Source organism: Balearica regulorum, chromosome 1 (genome assembly GCF_011004875.1).
Source record: "Balearica regulorum gibbericeps isolate bBalReg1 chromosome 1, bBalReg1.pri, whole genome shotgun sequence".
Lineage (NCBI taxonomy): Eukaryota > Metazoa > Chordata > Aves > Gruiformes > Gruidae > Balearica > Balearica regulorum.
The window spans coordinates 187,339,735-187,365,261 of record NC_046184.1 but is presented as its reverse complement, the minus strand read 5'-3'; the positions used below and the strand labels follow the sequence as shown (position 1 = coordinate 187,365,261).

The following is a 25,527-nucleotide window of genomic DNA, read 5'->3' as shown; positions in this document are numbered from 1 at the left end:
CCCGAAATCCACAGCTCGGAAGTGATTTGGAGGTTGGGACGTGGGATTTCCTGCATGCAGTAAAGCCAAAACCCTCGTCACGGGGGGGGGAAGGCTGTGTCGCCGTCCTTTGCGATTGCTGGCGCGGAGGAGCAGAAGGGCATCTAAAGCCATAGGGGAGGGAGTGTGCTGGCTTTGCCTCTTCCCTCCCTGCTTTTTCCCTTGCAAGGTCAGGAAGGAGAGGCCTTTGCCGGGTAACTTGGGGTGAAAAATCACCTGGTGGTGCTCACAGGTAGCAGAAGAGCTGTCTCAGCATGGTGCACCATCAGCTTCCAGGATAACCAGTGGTGGTGCAGAGGAAAACCTCCCCTTACGCCGGAGCATTGGCTTAGCCTCAGCTACCCAGAGAAAGACCAGGATGCAGCTGGCATGAGCCACATCACCTATGTTGGCAGCCCTATGGTGGGACCTTTGCACCCACCTCGCTCTGCCAGGGTACCTCTGAGGCTGTGGAACAATAGTGCTCCACCACCCACCTCACAGCCCCTTGAAGGAGGATTGTGACAGTTTTGTTCAAAGGGGAGATGATTTCCTTCTTGAGAGCCTCAGGGCTTTTATGGGTAATTCCCATTGGGCAGCCACACCAGCCTACACCCTTTGGGCCAGGCAGGCTTCTCCATCCACCCAGCAGCACTAGCCTCTGCTGGAAAAAAAGACACCCAGCAAGTCCTGCCAAGGTAGATGTGCCCACCGAGCAGAGAGTTCGCAATGTTGAACAACAGCACTGGTTCCCACCCAAAAACATACAGGATGCTGGATGCCTGTTGCTCCTGCCTCGTCGACTCGTCCCATGCAGTGGGGTGACAGTAACAGTGTGGAACAGCTGTCGGGATTATTGGCAGATGCTGCGCGACTCCCTGCTGCAGTGAAAGGACCAGTCATTTCAGAGGGCTCCTGACCCCAGACACGGCCTCAGCTGATGTACTTCTGACAAGGCAGGATGGTGCACAGGGCCTCCTCAGTACTGCCTGTGCCTGCAAGCTCTCCTCTCTTCTTTCCTTACAGCACTTCCTTAGCCTTTCACCCTAAACAATTTCCTATAACTCCTGTTACCAACAAGCAGCAGCCCAGCCATCCTGGCCAGCTTGGCTTGTTTGCCTTCTTACCTGAAAGGCCTTGTAAGAAAACATTTCTCCTCTCCTGGATGCTACTATCTAGCTACATCAGGAAGAAAATCTGATCTCATCCTAGGTGCTACCTGCCCTCCCTTTCAGCCTCTCAACCTGAAAATGTATAGATGCACAAACATCACTTGCCTGTTCTTTGGATGGGACTCCCTCATATGAGCTCCTGGACTTCATGAGCTCTAATGGACCACATGAAATCCTGGACCTTCTAAAACTTTCTCTGCCTATCCAGTCTTTAAATTGCAGCCATGTTTTGGTTTTGGTTTCGTTTTTTTTCCCCTTGCATATGTTGAGGGGTGAATTGGGCAGTGCCCAGAGCACAGTGTGACAGGATGAGAGTAAATGGCCTCAAGTTGCACAGGGTGAGGTCTAGATTAGATATTAGTAAAAAATTCTTCACCAAAAGGGTTGTCAATCACTGGAACAGGCTGCCCAGGGAAGCAGTTGAGTCACCATCCCTGGAAGTATTTAAAAGACCTGTAGATGTGGTGCTTAGGGATATGCTTTAGTGGTGGAGTTGGCAGTGCTAGGTTAACAGTTGGACTTGATGATCTTAAAGGTCTTTTCCAACCTAAATGATTCCATGGTTCTAAGGTAAAGATACCCTGCACCATATCCCACATAAAATGTCCCAAGGCCTGCCTGGAGGATGTTACCTACACCCTTCCTAATTCTTATTCCATCCACAGTTGGCTCCTCTCATGTACTTTCCCCTTTCTTGGTCCTGTATTCTCCAAGGTAGTTTATCTGAGGGATGCTGTTTTATCCCTGCCCCATCCAGGTTTAGAGCAAGGACAAGAGGTCTAGAAGGATATGACATATGCATTCCCAAAGGCCACTGAAGCAAGAGAACAAATACATATTGCCAAGTGTAAAAATACTTTATTGCTTTTCCCTGGGTAAACTGTCCTGGCCTGACAGAGAGATGCTGCTGGAAAGACATGCCCCTGAAAGCCAACCCTCAATATGACACACTCCAGAGACCAGATTCCCCATTGAAAGACCAGAAAACAAGATAAAACCTATCCATAAACGCTGTATGGCTTGTCAGGGTCAGCTAATACCACAGCAGTCCAAGAGCACCAAGAAGCAGATCTCAGTGCTTACTGAGACTAAATTTAATTAGGCACGGACTCAGCTCCTCTGCCTCTCCCTCTGTTCCTACTGTTGCAAATCTTGTACTGTATCTCCAAAGGAGACAGGCACCCCCCAAAACACTAGCATGTTCTCACAATACCAGCTTCGGCATTGCTCCATGCCTCACTGTCACGGGCAGCTCAGGTAGTATGGTCTGAATCAAATCACCACAAGATAAGGACATGGATAACTCCAAAACTTGCTCCAAGAAGAGTTATTTGTGGTTCCCTGCAGGACTAGAAGGGCCTTTGAATGGGGGTCCTGCAGGGCTCTGCTTAGCCTGGGTCTGCTCCTAACAACTCGTATAGTGTATAGAGTGTGAGCTTACACAGCTTTCCGAAAGCACCAAGCTGGGAGAGGTTACAAGCACTCTGAGGGACAGGGTCAGAATCATCAGCAATCATCTGGACCCCTGAAGAGGAAGTCTGAAATGAACAAATAACATCCAGTGAGGATAAATGCAAAGATATCAGCTTAGGAAAAAGATAGAAAACCAACTACTGCTGGGAAAATTTGTCCATGCTTCAGGAATGTTGAACAAGATCTAGCTGTCAAAATGGATCATAAGCTAAGCATGCGTCACTAGTACGATATTTTTGTACAAAAGGCACAAGTTGTGTAAGTAAGGACATTCCCTGCAAGACCTGTGAAGCAATCTTGTATTTCACTTAGTCAGGAGGCCTTTGCAAGAGTACTGAGTCCTGTTTTGGTCACCAAATGATAAGCAAGGTGTGGATAAATTGAATAGATTCCAGGGCAGAGAAACAAGAAGCACAATAGTTTTAAAAGCATCATCTGTAAGCAAAAGATAAAGGAATTGGCTTTGCTTAGTCTGGAAGAGAAAAAGAAAAAAACTAGACGAGACACGATAGCCATCTTACAAGAGCTTCCAGAAAGGACAGCAATCAATTATTCTTCATGGCTAGTGGAAAGAACAAGGCAAAGGGAAGGCTTAATGTGCAGCAAAGAAGATGTAGGTTGGATATTGGTAAACACTAATGCGCTTGCTTTGGATTGCTCTCTCTGGAAGAGCCTATCAATATTCATTGATACAGGATAGATATCCTTATTTAAATATGTGGTAGGTGCCTGAAGACAGGTGAGATAAATATCACTGGTATGCAACAAAATACATTTCTTTCTTCAGCAGCCGCTAAATCTAAAGTTTCAGTTTCTGAATTTAGGCAGCTTTGCATATCAGCAGGTGTTAATAATGCAGTAATTACGTGGATAGAAAGTCCTAAAACAAAAGTGAGAGCTCACAGGTTTACAATATCAAAATTGCTTCTCTTTCCATAGATTTGCTGCCAGAAATGGTTAATTATAACATCAAGCATCAGCATTACACAAATAGAATTAAAAAGAAAAAAACGTACACTGCCTGTAGGCTGGGAAAGAAGCAGAGTTAATCCCAAAAGCTACAGAGTTAGAAGGTTGCAAGCAAATAAAAAAGGTTTCTTAAAACTGTGTCAGGCAGCTTCTGTTGAACACATCACTTACTACCAGCTCCTCCTAGAAGGATATATGTGCTAAGACTTATGTGTTACAACAAATAGGTATGCCGCATTCTTAGCTGATGTCAGCTTTCTCTTGTGCAGGATACACATGGCCTCTACCTACAAAGCTCTGTGCAGTTTGGATCTACTTGGACGTGCTTTTCTCCACTGCCTCCATCATGCACCTCTGTGCCATCTCACTGGATCGCTATATTGCCATTCGAAACCCCATCCATCACAGCCGGTTTAACTCAAGAACTAAGGCTTTTGCAAAAATAATTGCTGTTTGGACCATATCAGTTGGTAAGTAAGGCAACATTTCAGCATGTAATTGCAGATTTCTAGCCTTTGAGAGGATTTGACATATATATTGCAGTATAGAACTGTATTCTCTGCCTGCAATATTTTGCTTGCCACAGTCTAAGAAGCGCTGCAATGTAGTAATTATGCAACGGAAGTCAACAATGACAATGGGAAATGGAGGAAAACTGAGCAGCACTGTCACTGAAAGAATATGCAACAGTGATAGGACTGCTGGGTTCAAGTTGGTTTTAAAGATGCTTTTATTTCCGTTATTGATTATTCATCATTACCTTAACATCTGAAAAGAAAAAATCATCTCAACTGGGGAAAAAAAAAAAAAAAGATTTCCTTGGTTTAGGTCAGTTGTTCCCAACTTCTTATTAGGATAATTTGCTTTGAGATGTTTCTTCTGGGCAGATCTCTTCTGCCTTTCTTGGTGCATAGGGTAGAGTATTTATGCATCCCATTTAGCAGGCATTAGATACCCTGTGTACACCATAAATGAGAGGAGTTTCCCCAAAGGACAGTTCAGAGTTGCAGTCTAAAATAGGTGCCCTGAATGACTCCCTCGATGAATCTCTCTTTGCACTGGCAAAACCCAGGGGCTCAAAACTAGGCATGGGAGTGCCACTCTTCCATTCCCATGGTGCAGCACCTTCAGGCCAGAGCATTTTCACAGTGAGGGAGGTGGAAAGAGCTTGGTGTCTGATGCCCTCAAGGATTTCCTCACACACCTGGGGCAATGGTTTTCCAATGTGTTGAAAGCACAGTTCCCTTTCAGGTCATCTGGTTTTATAGTCCCCCCAAGCATTGGCGGTTCACTTATTCAGAAGGAGGAAAAATTCACTCTCTTGCCCTGGAAGAGATGAGTGTTGCCAGCAATCAAAGGTAATTAGCAACTTCCCTGGCTAATATAAATTATTGCAAGTGGTAACTGTAATCCATTACCATTCTTCCAAGGGGAAGGAAAAGAGATGATGCTTAACACTGCTGCCTGCCAGCCGCTCTGAATTGCCTCCTGGCCTCCCACTTGATCTTGGCCCTGAATCTGAGAAAAAGCAGTCTAGGATATTTATGGCTTGAATTAGCTGTATCTTCTGCAGCGCAGCAATAGTGGGAGCCCTCTCTCAACAGAAGGACAGATCTGCATCCTCCAAGACCTGTTGAGGTTCAACAGCATCACATGTGGCTCTGGGGTGTGTTCAGCTGATAAGATGTAGATGTCTCGCACAGGCCAGGTGAACTCCACCCTAAAAATATCTAGCCCTCAACTATACAGGAAGCCTAGAGCAACTCAGATGTAGATGTCTTCATTTACATGAAATGAATCATACCTTATATCTCTACAGTCACTTTTTTTATTGATCTGGTAGAGAACATATTACTTAATCTGTCCAGTTTTTCCAATCTTGGACACTGCTAAGTGGAAGCATTTTCAGTCCATTCTTCATATAACATAAAAAGTCAAGCATTCCTTAAATTTGTTTGTACTGTGTTTGTCTGCATTTGTGTGTGGTGCCTGTGTGAAATTATTGTGCTTTGCTTTTTAAACACTAATTCACAGAATGATCAGAATGACCATTCCAGGGGCAAACCAGTTGTCCATGCTGCTCAGCATCTTTCCTTATACAGTGGCTCACTATTAAAATGAATCAAGAAAAAAAATATTATTTAAGCCCTATTAGTTAGAACATGGTTTATGTCCTCTATCAGGAGAGGTTAGTTCTTTGATATCTTGACATTTAATTTCAAAAGTTAGGACTATTCTTTGCGGTAATAAGTGATAATAGCTTACACATTGTAAAAACACCTTTTCTGCTCTCTAGAGAATTTTCTTTTAACTGTGATCAGATGAGACACAGATGTTATTTGTTATAACTATAGCAAGTGATAGCAACACGGTCTCTATTTATATAGCTGAAAAATACAACCCCTTATTTTATTGGAAGGCACGCAAGTGTGGCATGAGTGAAGAGGACAGAGTTCTATTTTACTGCAGCTGGATAAGGACACATGTAAGGGAATGGTGGATGTTAGGAAAATAGGTGGGCTGATAGGGTAAAATCCATCTCGTTGGCACATCACCATCAAAACAGTGGATATTGATGGTCAACAAAACAGCGAGTAGGTTAAATAGATATACATGAATGCAGGCAAGCACACTGAGGTGTGCAGGAATGAAGTGGTGCTGAGCTGGTTTGCTAGTCCTGTGGAAGCAAGGGGGCATAGGGAGATGAGCAGAAGGAAAACAGGTATGTTCCCAGCCTGGCGACTGTGTTGTGAATGAGCTCTGGCAAATGTGAGGTGCTCCAGAGGACAGACAGGGAAGCAAATACACAGCAAGCTATAAAGAAGATGCTGACCTAGTCGCTGCCAGGCTGGACTGAGTTTGCACCATGGCATATTGCTATACTAATAGAATAAAGAAAAATCCTGGTATTATAAAAAACCTTGATAGATCCCAGATCACCCACGCAATTTGCTGTCAGTCAGTTGTTGACCCTGTCCTCCTGATTTGCCACGGTTCAACTCAGAATAGATAGGAAATGGTTTCCAAAGAACGAGGTGCTTTCTATTAGCATTTACTAATAGGAAATGGTTTCTGAACAAAGAGGTGCTCTGTGTGTCATTTACCAGTCTCTAGGCTCTCAGTACTACTTAGCGTGGCAGGGCTATAAATTATTTAACTCTATGCATTTTCACATAGCTATAGCAGGCACAGGCAGAGCTGGTGCTGGGCACAGCACGCTCTCTGCAGCACACGGTGTGGCTGCCATCCCACTGACAAATTCGGAGAGGTGGGAGTTTCTCAAGGTTTTGCCCTCCAGCCTCAGTTAGGTATCCTTTGGCTTCCCCTTGCTCCTGCAGTTTGCAGCTGAGCTGCTGCCCTGTTCCTTTTCATGATGTATGAGACAAGGGTAAAAAGCAAGAGAAAGAAATGAAAGACTTCGTGTTCCCTGTGTAGAGGCTCATTTTATCAGGGGAAGAGGGGGAACCTCCTGATCAGAGATCCTCAGTAGCTCTCTCACTGTCAAAATCCCCAGTCTATCCTCTCGCACAGCCCCCTTCAATGACTGCTTTATCTGGCTGAGTCCCAGTCTATTTAGGCTCTGTTTGTGTGGCAGTATCCCATGCCCAGGTCATCTTCGTACCCTCCTCTGAATCTTTTCTAGTGCTTCTGCATCCTCTTGGAGACATATATGGCCAGACCACAATATTCAAGACATGGACACACCATGAATTCCTGTGGTGTAGTAATGTTTTCTGCTTTGTTCTCAACTCCCACCTTAGTAAGTCTTGCCTTTCTTTTAGTCTTTAGGACCATCCCTGCACACTGAGTTCAGTGGCTCCAAAATCATGGAATCACAGAATGGTTTGGGTTGGAAGGAACTTTTAAAGATCATCTAGTTCCAACCCCCCTGCCATGGGCAGGGACATCTTTCACTAGACAAGGTTGCCCAAAGCCCTATCCAACCTGACCTTGAACACTTCCAGGGATGGGACATCCACAGCTTCTCTGGGCAGCCTGCTCCAGTGTCTCACCACCCTCATTGTAAAAAAAAGTCTTCCTTATGTCCAACCTAAATCTACTCTCTTTGAGTTTAAAAGCATTGCCCCTTGTCCTGTCACTACAGGCCTTGGTTAAAAGTCTCTCTCCATCTTTCTTACAAGCCTTCTTTATACTTTGAAAGGAAGTAATAAGGTCTCCCTGGAACCTTCTTGTCTCCAGGCTAAACCCCAACTCTTTCAGTCTTTCTTCATAGGAGAGATGTTCCAACCCTCTGACCATTTTCATGGTCCTCCTCTCTTTCCTGAGAAATGACAAATAATTTTGCATATCTAGATAGAGTTCCCCCCAACTAACATACAACTCTTTACTTCTTCGTACTGAATTTTATTGGCTACTTTGCTGTCCATTAGCTGAGATTTATGAGGATCTTCTGCAATTCTCTGCAGCCAACAGCTGTGTGTTGCCAGCACATTTGCTCAGTTCCAATGCCCACGCAGACAGGTCGTGGATGGGCTGATGAACACAGAGGGCTGTTGGACACTACCTTCTACTGCCCTCACTGTGCAATCAAACCATTTAATCCTACTCCTTGTTTTCTGCCTTTAAACCCATCCTTTTCCTACAAAAGGACCTTTCTTCTTCTGTCATTAGAGTTTAATTTCTTTAACAGCATTTGAGAAAACAGTGTTGTCAGAGCATTCTGGAAATCCAGGAATATTATATCAGCTCGATCACCCTTATCCGCCTGCTTACCGACTCCTGCAAATACTTCTAGCTGGTTTGTGGTGCATGAGGAAGTTCTCCTAGAGCTTCCAAATCTATCCTTGTCTCTTTCATTATGACTTCTAATTTACCTAATAACACTTTGATTCACTAAATTTGTAATTTTCCTTTTATTAACTAAATTCACAAATTTATTCAGTGAATGTGATCCAAAGACCAATCAGTGGTCCTCCTTCCATTGGCTTCAGTGATATATGAAGTATTTAAAAACAGCATAAAAAAGGACAGATAATCTGATTTACTTGAATTCTGATATCTTGACTTTCTTAGATAAAAAAAAATAAATTGTACTAACATTTGTTTTTGCATTTAGTGGAAGAAGAGTATTTAGCCAGCAGCCTTTCTTTCACTAGACCATGTAATGCCACAGGCAATTGGTTTAAAATGGATTCTAATTACTGTAACAGATTCTAATCGTGTCTTTAATTCTTAAATCATCCAGGACCCAGAGTGGCTGGATAATTAGATTATTTGTAGCTGTTGAAGGCAAAAGCCCATTAAACCCTCAAAATTATTTCATTTGTTTTAAAGCACAGAGGTCATTACTGAGAACAGGTGTAAAAAGCCCAAGCATTTCCCCTTCCTAGAAAAAATAGAGTTGAATTTTGAATAGCGTTTAACTGGAATCTATAAAATAGATAAATAGAGCCTATGCTGAAAAATGCAGGTAAAGCACCTTTGAGTCCTAAGTGGGCTGAAGAAACGTCTTGCTCTGCAGGAGGCCAACAACACATCATTCTCTCCTTTAAAAATCCTTGAAAGGGCCACATAAAAGGATTACAGTCATGAATGTTAAGCCCTTATATGTATCTCGTTCCTCAGTCCTTATTTCTCTCTATTCCTCTGTTAGTGGTCTAAGTAATGTGAAGTTTGATGGAGCCCAAATCCTCTTAGCTGAGTTTTCTCTTCTCTTATCATTTCTCAGCCTACACATCTGTTCACTGCCTTCAGGCAGTCTCTGCTCTCCCCAGTAACTTAGATTTATTCAGTACTTTTCACGCAGAAAAAAAGTCCAAAGTGGAGCTGGATGAAGCTGGTGAAGTATCTCCCACCGCATAACTCTCTTAAAATTTTGCCATTTCTTCTGAGGCTTCAAAAATAGAGAAATGCTGTACCATGTGAAGGTGCAAAAAGTTACCTCCAGGTGCGCGGAGCAAGCCCAGCGCAGCTGAGCCCTCTGATAATTTGGCAGTGGGAAGTTTATGCTGACATAGCCCCTTCTCAAGCAGCCTGCAATTTCTCTGTGTGACTTCTTGCTGTCCTACAGAGTACGAAGGACCAGGGAAGCAGCTGGGGTTTGGAGAGTACGACTACCAGTGTCTCTGGATTGTGGCTTGCTGACAGCTTTGGACTCCTTCAGCTCACTCCTCCTTCTGCCAAGAACAGCCTTCATTTGAAAGTCCCTTTACTATTTTCAAAAGGCACAAATAGCCAAGAGTCTGCAGGTTGGGAATCCCTACTCTGGACCCACCATCTCCTCCATTTCTTCCAGATGACACACTTCTAATTTGCCAGTTAATTCAAGTCTAATTTAGGGATGGCTTGACATAGGAAAAAAACACTTGTTATAACATAGAATATACTGCCAAAATACATAAAATTGCAAATAATTACAGGCAGCACTGTACTCCAACAATATAGATTTAATGTTGAGCACCTAAATTTGGAAGTGATGGAGCTAAACTTGAAATATCTGCTACACTATTCTCTTTACCATGTAGTCATTCACTTCCATTTCTTCTTGGGAAAACTTGGCTTTGCATTCTTAGTAGTATTTATAATAATTTCCTCAATGTTTCTTTCTTTCTATTTTTTCAATCATGCTCATGAAATCATCTCCCAGAGAGTGAACATGCTGTTTGCTTTTTCCAGCTGGAGGATCTCAAGGGCAAACATTATAGGTTTTGTGTTTGGGCAATCCCCTGGGACCTTTCCCATTTGTGGATGTAGATGCAACCAAAAAATAAAATGCCATAAATTGTTGTCAAAAATTGTAACACAACATACAGAGAAATTTGCGTTAACTATAATGAAGGGCCATGGCACAAAATTTCATAAATGAAGTGTTAGAGCTTCATCACCATCTCACAGAAATAGGGTCTTCATTGTACTATTTTATAGAGACACAATGTATGAAGCTCTGTGGTCAGCAACAGTTATGCCAGTAGAAAGTTCGTTGCCACACTAATGACCCCACCGGTCCTGACAACTAACGAGTAAATGTGCACTTCATGCACAGGTTAACATTCAGTGCTGTGATGATGGTTATGAGACATTACTTAAGATGGTTCTGAGAAAGAGACATAAATATTGTATTTGCTTTCCTCATTGATGTAAATTATTCCCGTATTTCCCACGTAACAGAATCCTTTGCTTGATTTGTTCTTCCCAGAAGAGTGAAGACATCTCATCCACCAGACCAACAGCTTACCACACGTATCTCCCTCTCATAACTGTGAAGGTTAAAAAAGCTCACATTTTGAACTTGTATATGGTTTTTTCAGTATCTGACAAGGAGGTGGTAATGATTGAACTGGTTTCTAAATTATCCAAATTTGGAAACACAGAGAGAAATGATGCAAAAATCCATAGGGCTACATTTCCAAACCAGAGACATTGAGCAACCTGGCATACTTCTGGATGGGAAAGAATACATTATACCAATACATATGTATTGTCATATGAATAATAATCGTTATGTATACATTTACCATTTTCTTTGTGTAATTACCTGACTGTCAGGATGAGATGAAGGTTTTTGCCTATGGAAAAGGTACACACCCATTTTGTGAGCTCCTCTTCTGCAAGAAACATTCTGCTTTACAAGTGAAAAAAAGAATGAGAAATGGTCACAACACTGATGTGTGGCTTTTCTTTCTGCTTTGGTTTTACTTTTAAGGGCAAGTCTTAAACGATAGAGCTGTATTTTTAATAGCAGAGCTATGTGGAAAGAACCTGGTTAGCCAAGGTACTGATGACAGAATTTGTTCATTGTCTTTTTTTTCTTTTTAAACTTGTCTTTGCTTTGAAGACCACAAGGATCATGTTCTTCTTCCCCTTCAAGCTACTGGCAAAAAAGCATTAAGTTCAATTGGACCAGGCTGGTCCTATTATCAGGTTTCTATGAATGAATAAGTAGCTGTTCCTGGTTGGCAATATGACCTATAATCAGCCAGTCTCTCTTTGTAGGATGCTTCAGAGTAAGTGGAATGTTTTAAGAAAAAAGGCAGTAGCAGTACAGTGCCTATGATAAGTTATTCCTCTTTCTTTGAAAGCCTATATTTTTTAGCCAGTCGTGTACTCAGCACAGCGTGCAATACAACGAAGAATCCAGAATGGATTCCCCATCCAGAAGTGGAAGGATGAGTTTAGCTCCCACCACAAGATACCCTTCTCTGCAGAAAGTGCTATGTCAGATGTTGCAAAATGCAGAAAGGACATGTTCATGGGCCTGCTCTGATCTTTTTCTGGCAGATCTCTATGACAGTATATGCTCAAAAGGGGATCCTTTATTGACCAGGAAATTACTTGAGCATCTCTACTCAGAGGATTTGGGATTTCTGCTTAGCAGAAGCCACATGCAATGTAAATGAGCAGAAAAGAAATGCACAAGAAATCATATTGGGATTTATAAACTCTGTCATCTGTATGCTGTAATTGCATTTAATCGCTTCTAAATTAAAAATAGTGTTGTTAAAGTAGCACTGTATTGCATAAAAGAAAACATCGAGAACAATGAAATTTTCAGTCATTTTAAAATTATACAGAGCAATTTCACAGCTTCTTTTATGTATTTTAAAGAATTACATTTTATTTAAGCCAGATTTTGCATTTTATAATGTTAAGAAAAAGAAATGTATCACAGAATTCTGCTTTAAAATGAAATCCTTACATTTGGCCAAATTAGCAGGAACATTGCAAACTATTGCACACTCAGGCTGCAATTAACTTTCCCCATGCATTTCCTGGACCATGCCATTGGCATCATTTCTACACAGAAGCCCAGCTAATAAATGTCAGGGGTTTTGTCAGAGCTGAGACAACATATTCCTAATTACCTACAACAAATTTAGAAATACCTGTCAGCTGATTTTTCCTATGATGTCCTCCAGAGTCATTGATGGAAAACAGCCTCTCAAACTCCTGTGATGTCCTGAAAGCAGGATGAGGCACCGTGATGAAGGCTCTCTTTTCTGGCTGATCAAAATTGGAGCTGTGTTTTTCATGATATTCAGCCCTGCATTTATGTTCTTCACTGGGAAGACTTGTTTCCTCTCAGCAGAACATAACCTTCATTATGATTTTGTATTATTTGACCTGAGTTTTAAAATGTCAAATTGACCACTATTGCTACGGTAGTAGGCTGAGATGAACTGTGAGTATCCTGAGATAAATACTATGTGGTTTTATGTCTCAGGTGCACTGAGTGAGCAGCGTAACTTTCTCCTTACAAGCACGTGCACAAAGTTTTAGGTTGAAAATTCCTGGGGTAAAACAAGCCCTGCCTTGCATACCGCTGCAGGACATGAGGAGCTCCCTCCAGCATACAGAGTAGCCGTTTCTTGTTGCAAGGGCAGTTCATGTATTTATTTTTCATTTCCAAGGTGCTTTGTGACATTTAGCAGAAAGATAAGCCTAGGGATTATGCTATAGCACCTATGTAGACACCTGTAGATGGGAAATATGGGCAGATATGATCTATTACTTTTTCATCTCTTCTTCAACTCTGCCGTCTTCTAGCTGAGAGCAGGGCACTGACTGACCTGACAAAAGAGCAGTTCAGTCAGGGTGAAGGGCATTAACCACTGGCTGGGCAGTGAAGCCCATAGCACAGGATCCCGAATCATGATGTTCAGACCCGTGTAAGTCTCTAAGCTGTTTCTCATCCTGTTTTTCCTTCCAAATTATCCATCGTATCAGGACATCTACCCCAGCCATTGGTGCGGTCTCCTTGTATATCTAGTAAGAAGCTGACCATTGTGCTTAATCGGCAGCCTCTGCAAGCAACCACAAAAGGAGACATGGAGAGACAAGACAAGGATCTGGATTAAAGAGGGACCTGGTCTGAGCTCTAGAAAATCTATACGAACTATAGTGTTGGTTGTCTGTGCCCTTCAGGCCTCATGCAAAATTGTTGCTAAAAAAATCCCATGTTAAACAACTTATCTGACAGTTACCTTCAGTCTCCTTTTAAACTACACAACACTGCTGGAGATATCTGAGAGACGGACCAACAGAAATCTCTGTTCAGTTCAGTGGAGGATTAAGGCAGAGTTAAGTAAATTACCAGCATTCAACAAATCATACAAAGTAATAATTAAAAGCCCAGAAGTGTAAAAACCAGTCTTGTCACCTAGACTGCTCCAGGAGCTGTCACATTAGTTGCTTATAATAATGGAATATCTAAGATCTTTCCATAATTTCTAGCTTATTGCTACTGTTTTTTTTTTTTTTTTTAAAGCATTACTGTGTATGTAGCATGTATAGCATATAATAAGTTAGCCTTGAGGAGCCTTTGGGAGCTTCATAGCTAAAAAGGCAGACTGATAATGTGTGATCTGGGAAGATCCTGGTACAAATATATGGTATTTCTTCCTTTCTCAAAGCACGCTTATCCTCAAATCTATTCTCTTAGGGGCCTGAGCAGTGAACACTGTGAAGCCACCTGACACGGAAGACAAAAAGGTCCTCTGCTAAACAAGAGGGATATCACAAGTGGCTGGAGTTGATCCCACTTAGAGGCTTTTTTCCTTTTCAAATTAACATGTTTACAAAAGCCAGTGACAACCGTGAATTTGTAACTTCTTTTGGGTAGAAATTAAACCATTGCTATAGGGAACTTACACCAATGCAACTTAAATGACATTAACTGAGTACACAGAAAAGAAAAAGTATGTTTGACCTTCACTGCTGCATTTTGCTGAGCCACAGAAGTAGCAGCTTTGTCCATCCAGGAGCTTTAAATAAGAATGAGCAGCACCTTGTCCCTCTGCGCAGGGCTAGGCTGCAGACCTATGGCACCTCTTGCAATTTTTCAAACTAAATATTCAGCTCTTTTTCATAAGGTCAGTAATTTCTAATCACTTCTAATCACCGTGGATGAAGTGGTTACGCAGCCATCATCAGCCTGTGTGAAGCCCAGCTCCCCCCTGACTCCCAGCTGACAGCAGGACCGTAGCTGCCGTCTGGCTGCCTCGGACTTTGGTTCTGCTCAGCCAGCGTCCCCCAGGCAAGGCGCTTCCTCAGCCTCCTGTCCACGCTTAGCCAGACACCGCCTGACTCTCTACTCGTTCCAGACTCGGGGATAGCGAACAGTCTCAATCTCACCAAAGACCAGACTGCAAATAAATTGGTATTCTAAATAATAATGCATTTAAATTATAGGCTGGCACAGGGGGCCAAGTACCCCGTCAACCTCCCTTGAAATACAAAGCCACCGTCCCAGCTGGGAGTGCTGGGATAGAGATCAGGGTGATGTGCAAGCAGAGGAATCCTCCCAGGAGTCTTCACCAGACCCATATGAAAATATAAATGCTATTGACAAACTACAGGGCTACAAAACTTGCAGAAATCTCCACTGCTACCCTATGCCCTTTCTTCTATCCACTTGAGAGTGGGTAGGACATCTCCTTTGAGCTAACAGATAGAGCAGCACTGATGCATTGCCAAACTGCAGGCTAAAGGTTTCACAGCACTGGCCTTGTTGGTCTTCAGAGGATTGTCCATGTTTGTAACGACCTACACATCCAGTTATCAAAACAAGGCTGATATAAGTAGTAAAAACCTTAGTGATGAGTTCAGATCATGAAAACATAGCTTATAACTCAGTTATTTAGAAAAGCTGGCAATCTTAGTTGAGCAGGTATGTGGGCATATGCAGATGGGTAGGTGTCCATGTGAAACTAGTGCTTATTTTCAGTCCTGCTTCTTTTAACGTGACATATTGTGGTATCCACATGCCTCTGAGCTCAGGAGGATATAGACTACTCGTGCTTTTCCACTCCTTGTCATATTCCATACTCTCAGATTTTAAAATGCACCTGAGGTTGCAGGCAGGTCTCCCTGACCTCCCCTTCTTCAGGCATTTCCCCATGAGAAGTTAGCAGGAATAGCTGGCCTGAGGGAGGGCTAATGAGAAAAAGAAACCTCTTACCAGACACAAATCTAACCTAGCCTAGCTCGCAGCAGAAGAAAGTTATGACATCCATACAGATGGCTGTATGGAGTGGGGTTTGCCCTTCTTTCAGTGCTCCTTCAGCATTGCCACTCTGACACTAGTTGTCCATGTGCCCTCAGCATCATCTGGGAAGCACGGGACTGAGCAGGGTAAAGGAGGAGCAATTTCATCTTGGATATGACATGGCAATGTGGTGCCAAAATGCTTCTGAATCATCCCCATAAACATCTCTCTGTCCCGTGTCTAAGGATGGGCTAAGTTTTCACCTGGGGAACATAGGGATGGTGCTTTCTCAGGTGAACAAGTTTGCTCTGTGTGGTACGATGGCATGCTCCTTACTGGAGGTCAGGTTGACTGGGTTCCTCTGGACCAGGATAGAGGAAAAGGATTTTTAGGCTGTGTCTATTATTGGCTTTTAACCTCCTGGACATCCTGGAGGTAAACAGCTCTGTCCTGCCTTCTGCTGCAAAAGCAAGCCCAGATGCCTTCTTGCCTCCCTCTTCTTCTCTGTAGATGCATTTATAATGAGTTTTATGCACAGTAATCTACACAATGCAAAGAGATTTACTTTTTATCTAAAAGCTGACACACTTAATAAGTCTGGGGCTGGGGTCTTTTGGCATCTTTCCCCAGGCTTAACATCACTAAAATATTCAGAATCAGACTGCGAGATCTAAGCAAGCACAGTAAAAGGAGACCTGTGAAAGAATCAGGCATGTGGTACGCATTATTTTATTCTCTAGCCATATTGTGCAAAAATTTATTTACTGGGCAGTTTGGTATTTCTTACTTATTTAGGAAAAGTTCTGTGCCTCAGTAGATATAAACGTTATAGTAAACAACCAGCTGGAATTCAAGAATATGTGCCATTTAAAAAGAAAATTCCTGCATAAATTGATAAAGTCTTTCAAATTTCTGAGCTTTCCACTGATCAAGAACATACTCTTTCTATATGCTGGCCCTAGAGGTGAAAGTTTTACCTGCGGGTGTCCTGTACTGCAAGTCACCGGTATGCTAACTCCAAGCAGAAATATTTTTACTCTACAAAGACAGAAGCACTGCAGAGCTTCAGTTAAAATGAGGCAACTTGCAGTCAAGGGACAAGGAGAAGATTACATGAGAATAACTACAAGCACATTAGGAAAATCTTAAAAAAAAAAAAAAAAAAAAAAATTTAATATTCAAATGAGATACCAAGACTAGCTTTGGGAAGTGTGACTGCCACCCCACTTATGGAAGACCAGACCAGGCAGCACAACTTTGTCCAGCAATTTCTTACCTCCTGGAGGCCTCCCCTCTGCCCACCACAGTCGGCAGAAAGTGAAGGCAGCCTGTGCAAACCTGTGCTGGCACTAAACCAAGAGGGTTTGTTTGCAATAGCAAGACTCTCTGTTCCAGCTTTTTCACTTGAAACCACTGGGGTCTGTTCACCATTGCTCCTTGCTGCACACATGAATGGCATAGTCTGAAATTCCCAGTCCCTAAATCTTTTTTCAAAAACATTTCTACAGGACATTTATAAATCTTTCTTTCTTTCTAGCTATTTGATAAATGCAGACTTTTATATGTCTCTGTTAGTCCCTTTAGTGACCGGGTAATCATATTTCACAGGGGGATAACAACTTCTTTTGATTTGAGATAGCTGAGAAGCCAATAAGCACCTTGGCCGAAGCATCTGCCCAAACCAAAGATAATGTCACTAGCTGAAAAGCAAAGACTGTATTGGTGGAGAGGCTCCACTGAGATTTGCTATGCAAAAGGTTGTGCCTTCCACAGATACTCAGAAGAATTAGAAAATCCAGCAAGGAAATAAGAAAGACCAGACATGAAGGACAGAGAAGCGCTGTAAACAAGTCCTGCAGCACAGCTAAGGAAGGGGATTTGAGGTGCGTGTAGGCAGGAACAGCACTTAAAGCCAAGAGCAAAGTAACTGCTTCGTGCTGTTGGATTCTTGCTGCCTCTAGGAAATAGGGCTGCATCCACATTTTGTAAGTGAACAGGATCATACCAAAGCACTAAGCAACTCCATCAGCAGTTTTCTCTCAGCCTGCCCTGGAGCCCTGGGTTTCTAATCAGTTGGGTCAAAAAGGGGCAAATGTCCTTCATTTCTTGCCCTGTCCTCCCTGTAATGCTCCTCTAATTCTGTTTCTATTTAATTTATTATCACAGTCCTACAAATTAATTTGGACAGACACATCTCTCTACTTGTAAGAAACTAGTTTCAGGACTGAGCACATAAATGAGAAACATCAGGAAGAGACTGAGACCTTTCTGATGTTGTTTTTCAAAAGTGAAAGAGATAATTTATGGCATTATATTAGTATAAATGATTGTTTACAATGATTTTCTCACATAAAAAGAATTGAATATATCTCCTACTAGGCTAAATGATATGTTTCCTTAGAGATTTTCTGAGCTGCCAAGAACAAATCTGTTTCAAAATGTATAGAATAATCCAGGTATTACCTGATACTTGCTATGCGAAGTTAAATAAAATGTAGTTTTCCTTTCAGTTGTACTAAATAGAACATGTGTGACCAAATAAAATGTTCCAAGGGAAAGCTATAGAAAACCAGTCGAATAAAAAACTAGATTTGGCCTATAGCCAGAGATAAGAAAAATGCCTGGACCCGCTCTGACACCAGTCCTGTGAGGATGGCCTCTTGGGATGCAGAAAGGAGATGATGCTCCACCAGCACTGTGACTCATTTAGCTCTCAAGGAAATGGCCCTGAAAGCCAACATTACATGGGCATTTGTGAGAGAAAGCTCCTCACCCACTCCTGCTCCCACCAACAGGTGTACATGCCATTAGAGAAGAGGTTCATGCTTGCCTCACATGCAGGGAGAAATTCTAGCCCAGGACTTTGGGGACACTGCTACGCTGACTAGGAAAGGCAGACGGTTTTTAACATTCATGCTAACTAGATGCAGATTCAGACTGTGATTCTCAAACCACCCAGAGCTTTTCAACATCGCCTCTCCCCAGGTGGAAATTTCTGCTTCTGCACTGCCACCCATCAGCAAACTGCACAACCTTGCTATTGGCAATGTGGCTGGCGGTATTTGGGTAGCAACAAAATTATAACATGAAAAGTTTGTCATGACTGGGAAATAACATTTTCAGGTGCGTGCGGAAATCAGCTAAGTGTTTGCAGCTCTGGGGAAATGATGACTCCCATAACGGTGAGTGCCACACACCAAGCTGAGACATGGAGCCAGGCTGAGCGGCTCCTCTGCAGATGTTTAAGTGAAAGCGTATAAGTAGCTGTCGTTAACCTCCAGCTCTTGATATAAGATCTAAACACATTTGCATCCTTGATACTCAGAGGAGGACATGGTTTATGGCCCCCCACCAGTGGCTCATCGTGGTTTGTGTTCCTAGAACAAGCAAACATCCACACAGGGCACCAAGGTAGCCCAAAGGAATAAATATTATGTTGTGTGGTTATTTCAGTTCAAACTATTGAAAATGATGTGATGGCCATGTTGCACCAAGGCAATTTTTATAAACCTTGAAACTGAGGGTATACATTGTATGCCTTGGGATGTAGCATGTGAGTATGCTTGTACATGGATGGCTGCTTGTTGTTTGAATCTGTAGATTTACCAAAGGAGAACATTGTCTGAGTACAGAAAGGCACCAGATACCAGGCTTGGGCTTTTCTAAAGAAATGAGACAATATTGCCACATTGAGCTGCTTGAAGGACAGATTGGCCTTCTCTGAGCAGCAATCCTCTCAGAGGTCCCAATGTCACAGCACATCTCTGTGCAGTGGCCCATGATCTGGCCCATAACCGGAGTGTGTCTGAACCAACGTGACTGCAAAAACTTGAGCTGGGTTCATGCGAAGGTGAACAAAGGTGCCGAATTTTGCTGAGAAACTGTAATGACATTTCTAAAAGGTATTTCCTATCCCTTAGACATTTATTAAGGCACATAGTAGTGCTCATTTGCATTCCAGTCGATTGAAATGGATATATGTGAGGTGAAAGCATGTGATGGACAGTTTCAGCTTGAAGGACACTTCACGGAAGGAACCTTGACTTTATCAGTTCACTACCCCTTCCTTCTCTTCATCCTAAGTAGCCCAAGTGTGCCACACTGCAGGGCATATTGTAAATTCTGACTATGATTCATTGACAGTTTCAGCAGCTCAAGGCAGCTGCAAACACAGTTTACCTGTCAAGTTAAAGTGGTTTTATGGCTGCTGTACATCTCTGAAGATTTGCAAGCCAGCAATGTGTACCATTAAATCAACCTTTGTCAGTTTTACCAGGCTTTTTGAGAGAACAAGAAGAAGGATGCTATTGCTTTACTTCTTAACCTTTGGTTTTTTCAAGGGCCTTTTGTCATTCTGAAGTTGTGCCCAAATGGTTGAGGTTTAATGCAGGATTTATTACTCACCTTTATTGTTTCGGTTCTGTTTTGCAGTTTATTAAAGTCCATAGAGTTTGAAACAGCCACCTGTGTATAAATCAAGCTATACATATAAACCACCTTCTACTAGAGGAACATAGTATTTAGGGTTTGTCCGCAAGGGAAAATGTTCTGATATAAGTGGGAATGTCAGCTGGAAACACAGTGGCTAATGTACCTCCAGCGCTTGAATGGATGCTCCCATTCTGTGCTGAGTGCTTCCTTTGTCTCAGCTTAGTTTGATTTGGAAGCGAAGTAAGGTAAACTATAAAAAAGCACTCAGGGGATATCAAGACTTTTTCCAGACTGACCTTAAGATAATGGGAGCCAGGGACGTGGAATAGCTGTTCTGCAACAGCCCTGCCAAGTTGTTTCCCTCAGATCTACTGTTTGTACATGGTCCATTTCCCAAATACTTGCTCATCCCTACCTGGTAGCACTGCGTGATCCTTCTTGTGAAGCTGCTTTTCTTCTCCTGACATTTGAATACATAGGCACAGCCTGTGTCTTCTTAAACATCCACAATCACCAAGAGCAGGGAGCTGGAAAGTAAGGACAATAAAACCAGCAAGAAATGATACATCTGAATCATCAAGGCGAAGTAGATCGGTCAGGTTCAATTTTTAAAGAATTAATTCAGTCAGCTGCAATAATGCTAATACAGCTTAGATCAGGACTTTTTGTTATGTGTCTACAGTACAAGCTTGATCTTGACCAAAACCAAGTGACATAATGCTTCCTAAAAATCCTATCAAAATAGTGGACGTGGGTTGCACATGGAAGCTCCTCTATTTACAGTTTAAATGTGACTGCCTTTGAATTGGTCCCTGTGCCCTCGCTAGGATTTGCTGTCCTCATGCTACAGAAGCCAGAAGCTACCTGTTGAAGATGGACAAACTCTGTTCCTTTGGGGACAGAAGCAATAAGTTTAATCCCTGTAGAGATATGAAAAGAGAGAGTTGGGCTGGCAGTTAATTTATTCCATGCAGGAATGCCACAATATAATTTGTGGGTTCCCCTACATCAGCTGAAATAGGGTGTGCACAAAAAGCAGGTTATAGCTGTCAATGTTCTCTGCTACCAAACCAGTGTACCTCTGGTATTTTCAAACTATGTACAGGCCAGTTACCCATGGCTGTAGGGGAAAGATGTCTTGAGCAGTCATTCGGAAAAGCTTACATGACTAGCAGTGCCTGCTACAGCTCTGCTGTGAACAGCACTTTTGTATTTGCCAAAGGAATCACAAGAAAATGTGGAAACTCCAGCTACAAGCTGAAGCTCATTTCCATTTTTTAAAGCCAGAAATCTGGATTTAGATGCTAGTCTTCCAGAAGATGCTAACAACAAAACAAAGCAGGTGCGGAATTGCTGCCCTTGTATTTTGGGTGAGGAGTTGTAACTGACTTTGGCCTTTTACTTGAAAAAGCTTGCGATTGCACTAAAATTTTCCTCTTTCTAGTGCTGTTGACTCTCCTCCCATGCCTCCTGATACAACTGAACCATGAGGTCTGTAGTAATGAAAGGCATGTTTTTACCCTGTCAATACCATTGTTTATTTTATCTCTGCAGCTCACACTAGGTCCTTGTATGAAATGAAAAACCAGCCCTGCTGTTATCAGTACAGGGCAGAATTGGACAGGAAACTCGTGGTATTGCTCTGACTAGTGCTGTGTCTTCATGCAGCTGAAGTGTAATGCTGGGAGGCATCGGGTGCCTTCAGTATCCCTTCAACTCATCCAAAAAAGAAAAGGAGCTTCAAAGTATTCCCCATTTCCCTGGAGGTGTTCGGCACCCCAGATTACTCAGTTGTGGCTGGGCAATGTGGCTCCTGCAGGTGACCTCTCCCTCCACGCCGTCAGTTGGACTGACTCGGACCATTTCAGGCAGCAGCTTTCCTGGAGTCAGTGGAGGTTTCCATCAGCTCAAGCCAGGAGCTGCCACACACTGCATGAGTTTGCACCTCACCCATTGGCTTCTCATAGCCTACGTTCAAGCATTTAGGGCTTGTGTAGTCTTGGAACAGAAAGAGAAGGGCAATACCACACGCTCTCCACCAGCTTCTGCCCTGGGCAGATAAGAACGGTACTCTTGTAAATTGGCCCAAGGCATTGCCATGACTCAGTTCAAAGCTGTGCAAATAAAATAAGCTACAGTGTTAGAAAAATAAAGAGCTAAAGAGCTTTTTAGAAGCTCCAGAAGCACCAAAAGAATTGAACATTTGTAGAGAATAATAGTCTAATATTATTATTACTGTTATTGTTTTGTACTGTGCCTGGACTCCCCAGCCTCCCTCTAGGACTGGAGCTGTTATGCTGGGCATTGGAAATGTGTGAAATGAAGAGACAGCCTGTGCTTTTAATGGGCTCCCAGTCTAAGTATCAGAGTGGGAAGAAGGGAAAGAAAGGGAAGTAGAGGTACCATTGAAGTGCTGGTATTGAGAGGAGGAGTTTCAGGACTCATCTGTGAACCAGTAGGGACATTCTTAGGTACACAGGGGATAAGTTAGGGCACAGCATCATCCTCACATCGTAAGAGATTCTTCTCTAATTCATTTTTTTCTTCCTCGGAAGCCAAATGCAGAGTCTGGGATTTCTGCTCAAAGCTGCAAAGGGGACTGAAGCTCCCAGATTATGCTAACTTTCCACAGGAGTCAGACTCCCGGCTGCTTTTATCCAAACAGGGCTGCATTATTGCTCCCTGCTTCACAACTCTGCTTTTGCTGTCTTCACAGCACATCATCCCTTTTGCTGTCTGAACATTGCCTCTCTTGGACAGACAGCATCCATTTAGGGGGTGGGGAGGAGACAAATAATGAAAAAACCCCAAAACCAACAACCAAAGAAACAGCAGCTGTTTGATTTTTATCAGACACTAGTAGCATTTGCAGAAGTCCCCAAGGAAATGGCTGAGTGGGCTTGAATCAGATGGAGCAGTCCAAGGCGAATGGACTTCATCACGTGGCCTTGCTGTTCATGACAAGGCAGTGATGTAGCACATGCTCCAGGGGAAGGCAAGGTTTGCGTGGCTGTTGCCTTCAGCGCTCTGCTTTGAGAGGGCAGCCTGTAGTGGTTGGCAATACAGTAAAGGGACTTTCACAGTCCTGCAAGGTGAACCTCATCTCAGGCTGTCTCATATTGGTGTATCTCAGTGCTTGATTTGTCCCCATGGTTCCTCCAGCTGTTGCTGCGGAAAGTTTTTTTAGCATTTAGACTGTGTCGACTGTATGGAGATTACAGGGAGAAAAGAAAAAAGACTCAATGAAAGATTACTCTCAGGCCCACCACAAAAATGTATCTTTCCTCCTAAAATCAGTATTTCACAACCTAGTCATAAACCAGTATCCAGAACACTTTTAATCCTCTTACAAAAAGCAGCCCAAGAGCACTCTTGAGCCACCCCAGAAAAGAAAGACGTGATATCATCTTGATCATAGTTGACAAAAGCCTCTGCCAAGGTGGCAGGAACCAAGGAGCAAGTCTGGAGATTTCTACAGGTGTCCCAAGACCCAAGAACATAAGGAGTTATGCTTTTGTTGCTACCAGGTGGTAGCACATGTGTTCTGCCTGTGGCTGAGCTTTTTTGAAGGAGAGAGGGAGTTCAGATTAGAACAACTGTAAAATCCCATGTGACGCCAGTGCTGCTCTTCCCCTGCCCTTCTTTGCTGGAAGCCTGTAACGGTGGTGGCAGCCAGAGCCTGCCAAACCACAGCTTAGTTCACGAAACCCAACTTCTGCAAGACCAACATTTCACAGAGCATCCTTTCTTAGTGAGGCCCCAGTAAAATGTCACAACAGGTTAGCATTGTGCTGCTGCTGAAACATGAGATGCAAAATTTTTCCTTCCCCTGTGTAGATTCAGTTTGCTTTGGGATGTCTACCAATTGCGGCTCTATCTGCTAGTGTTCATTTGTGTCCTATAACCATTAATTCTTTGAGAAATATCTGTGTATAGCTAAGAATGTTTTGTTTATTTTTTCTTAGAGATTGGAAATGGTGTTTTTTATTATTGTGTTTAATTTCTTTCTCTAATCCACCTTCAGGTATCTCCATGCCTGTACCTGTCTTTGGACTACAAGATGACTCCAAAGTGTTTAAGAAAGACAGCTGCTTACTTGCGGATGACAATTTTGTCCTAGTAGGCTCTTTTGTGGCATTCTTCATCCCTCTGACCATCATGGTGGTCACCTACTTTTTAACTATCAAGTCGCTGCAGAAGGAAGCTATGCTATGCGTGAATGACATTGGTCCAAAGACCAAGTTTGCTTCATTTAGCTTCCTCCCTCAGAGTTCCCTCTCCTCAGAGAAACTCTTTCAGCGCTCTTTAAACAGAGACGTGGGGACTTCTGGGAGGAGAACCATGCAATCCATCAGCAACGAGCAGAAGGCTTCCAAGGTTCTTGGCATCGTCTTCTTTCTGTTTGTTGTGATGTGGTGCCCGTTTTTCATCACCAATGTGATGGCTGTAATTTGCAAGGAGTCATGCAATCAAGACGTCATCGAAGGACTACTTAACATATTTGTTTGGATTGGCTACCTTTCTTCAGCTGTAAACCCACTCGTATATACGTTGTTCAATAAAACCTATCGCTCAGCTTTCTCTCGTTACATTCAGTGTCGCTACAAGGAGGAGAAGAAACCTTTCCAGCTGATTTTAGTGAACACTATCCCAGCACTTGCGTATAATTCCAGCCAGCTCCAGCTAGCACAAATAAAGAGTTTGAAAAAAGAGGCAAAAATTATGGCTAAGGATTATTCAACGGTCACGATAGGAATACATCATTTGGATGGTACCTCCAAGGGAAGTATCAGCCCAGGGAACGAAAAGGTTAGCGGTGTGTGATGGTTGGCAGCTGCCATGACAACCACTGTGCGTACGCTGAAAATTTCACCTGGCTGTGAGAAGCTCATACAGCTTAGGGAAATCAGCCCTGTTCAAGAGATCCATCCTCCAATAACATCACATACGCCTCATATTATCCTGTGGATGAGAAGCAGGGTTGCAATGGTATCAAATGTGCAATTTTTTTCATACAGTACTTTGGCTGTTTTAAGCACAGGCTTTATTAAACTTATTTTTTTAATATTCTAAAGGATATATTTCTTAAAGGGAAAAAAAAAAAGCAATTTCTGGTATTATAACATGGGCTGTGAAGAAACCTACGCATTTCTTTTCTCTTTGCAAATGAAAGTTAAGCTGTCCTTTGATGTCCTCACAGAGTAGGCTCCAGCTAGTTTGTCTTGCTGCAATGGAATTTTGTTATGATTAACTGAATGAGCACTTTACGGAATTTTAAATAAAATGATGGTTAGTTTACTAATATATATTTAAAATAAATTTTAAAGTATTAAAGAAAAATCTATTAAAACCTGTATAGATTAATTATATGGACATTTTGGTAACAGTGTTTTTATGGCTATTTTTTTCTTCTGAGTGACCATTCTGAAATGTTACTGGGCTTTTCTGCCATTCGTTCTATAGTTCAAATTAGCAGTCTTCAAAAGTAAATTATACTTGAATGATCCTCTGTTTCTGCCA

At 42.6% G+C, this 25,527-nt stretch overlaps 1 protein-coding gene across 1 annotated transcript in view; it reads left to right on the top strand.

The window, feature by feature from the left end:
- Positions 1–25,527, top strand: part of HTR2A (5-hydroxytryptamine receptor 2A) — a 27,345-nt gene extending 1,818 nt beyond the window's left edge. Inside the window, exons 2-3 of the mRNA XM_010305685.2 lie at positions 3,902–4,102; positions 24,032–25,527. Of these exons, the coding sequence (XP_010303987.1) occupies positions 3,902–4,102; positions 24,032–24,831 (1,001 nt within the window). The 3' untranslated portion in view covers positions 24,832–25,527. The remainder of the gene's footprint in view (positions 1–3,901; positions 4,103–24,031) is intronic.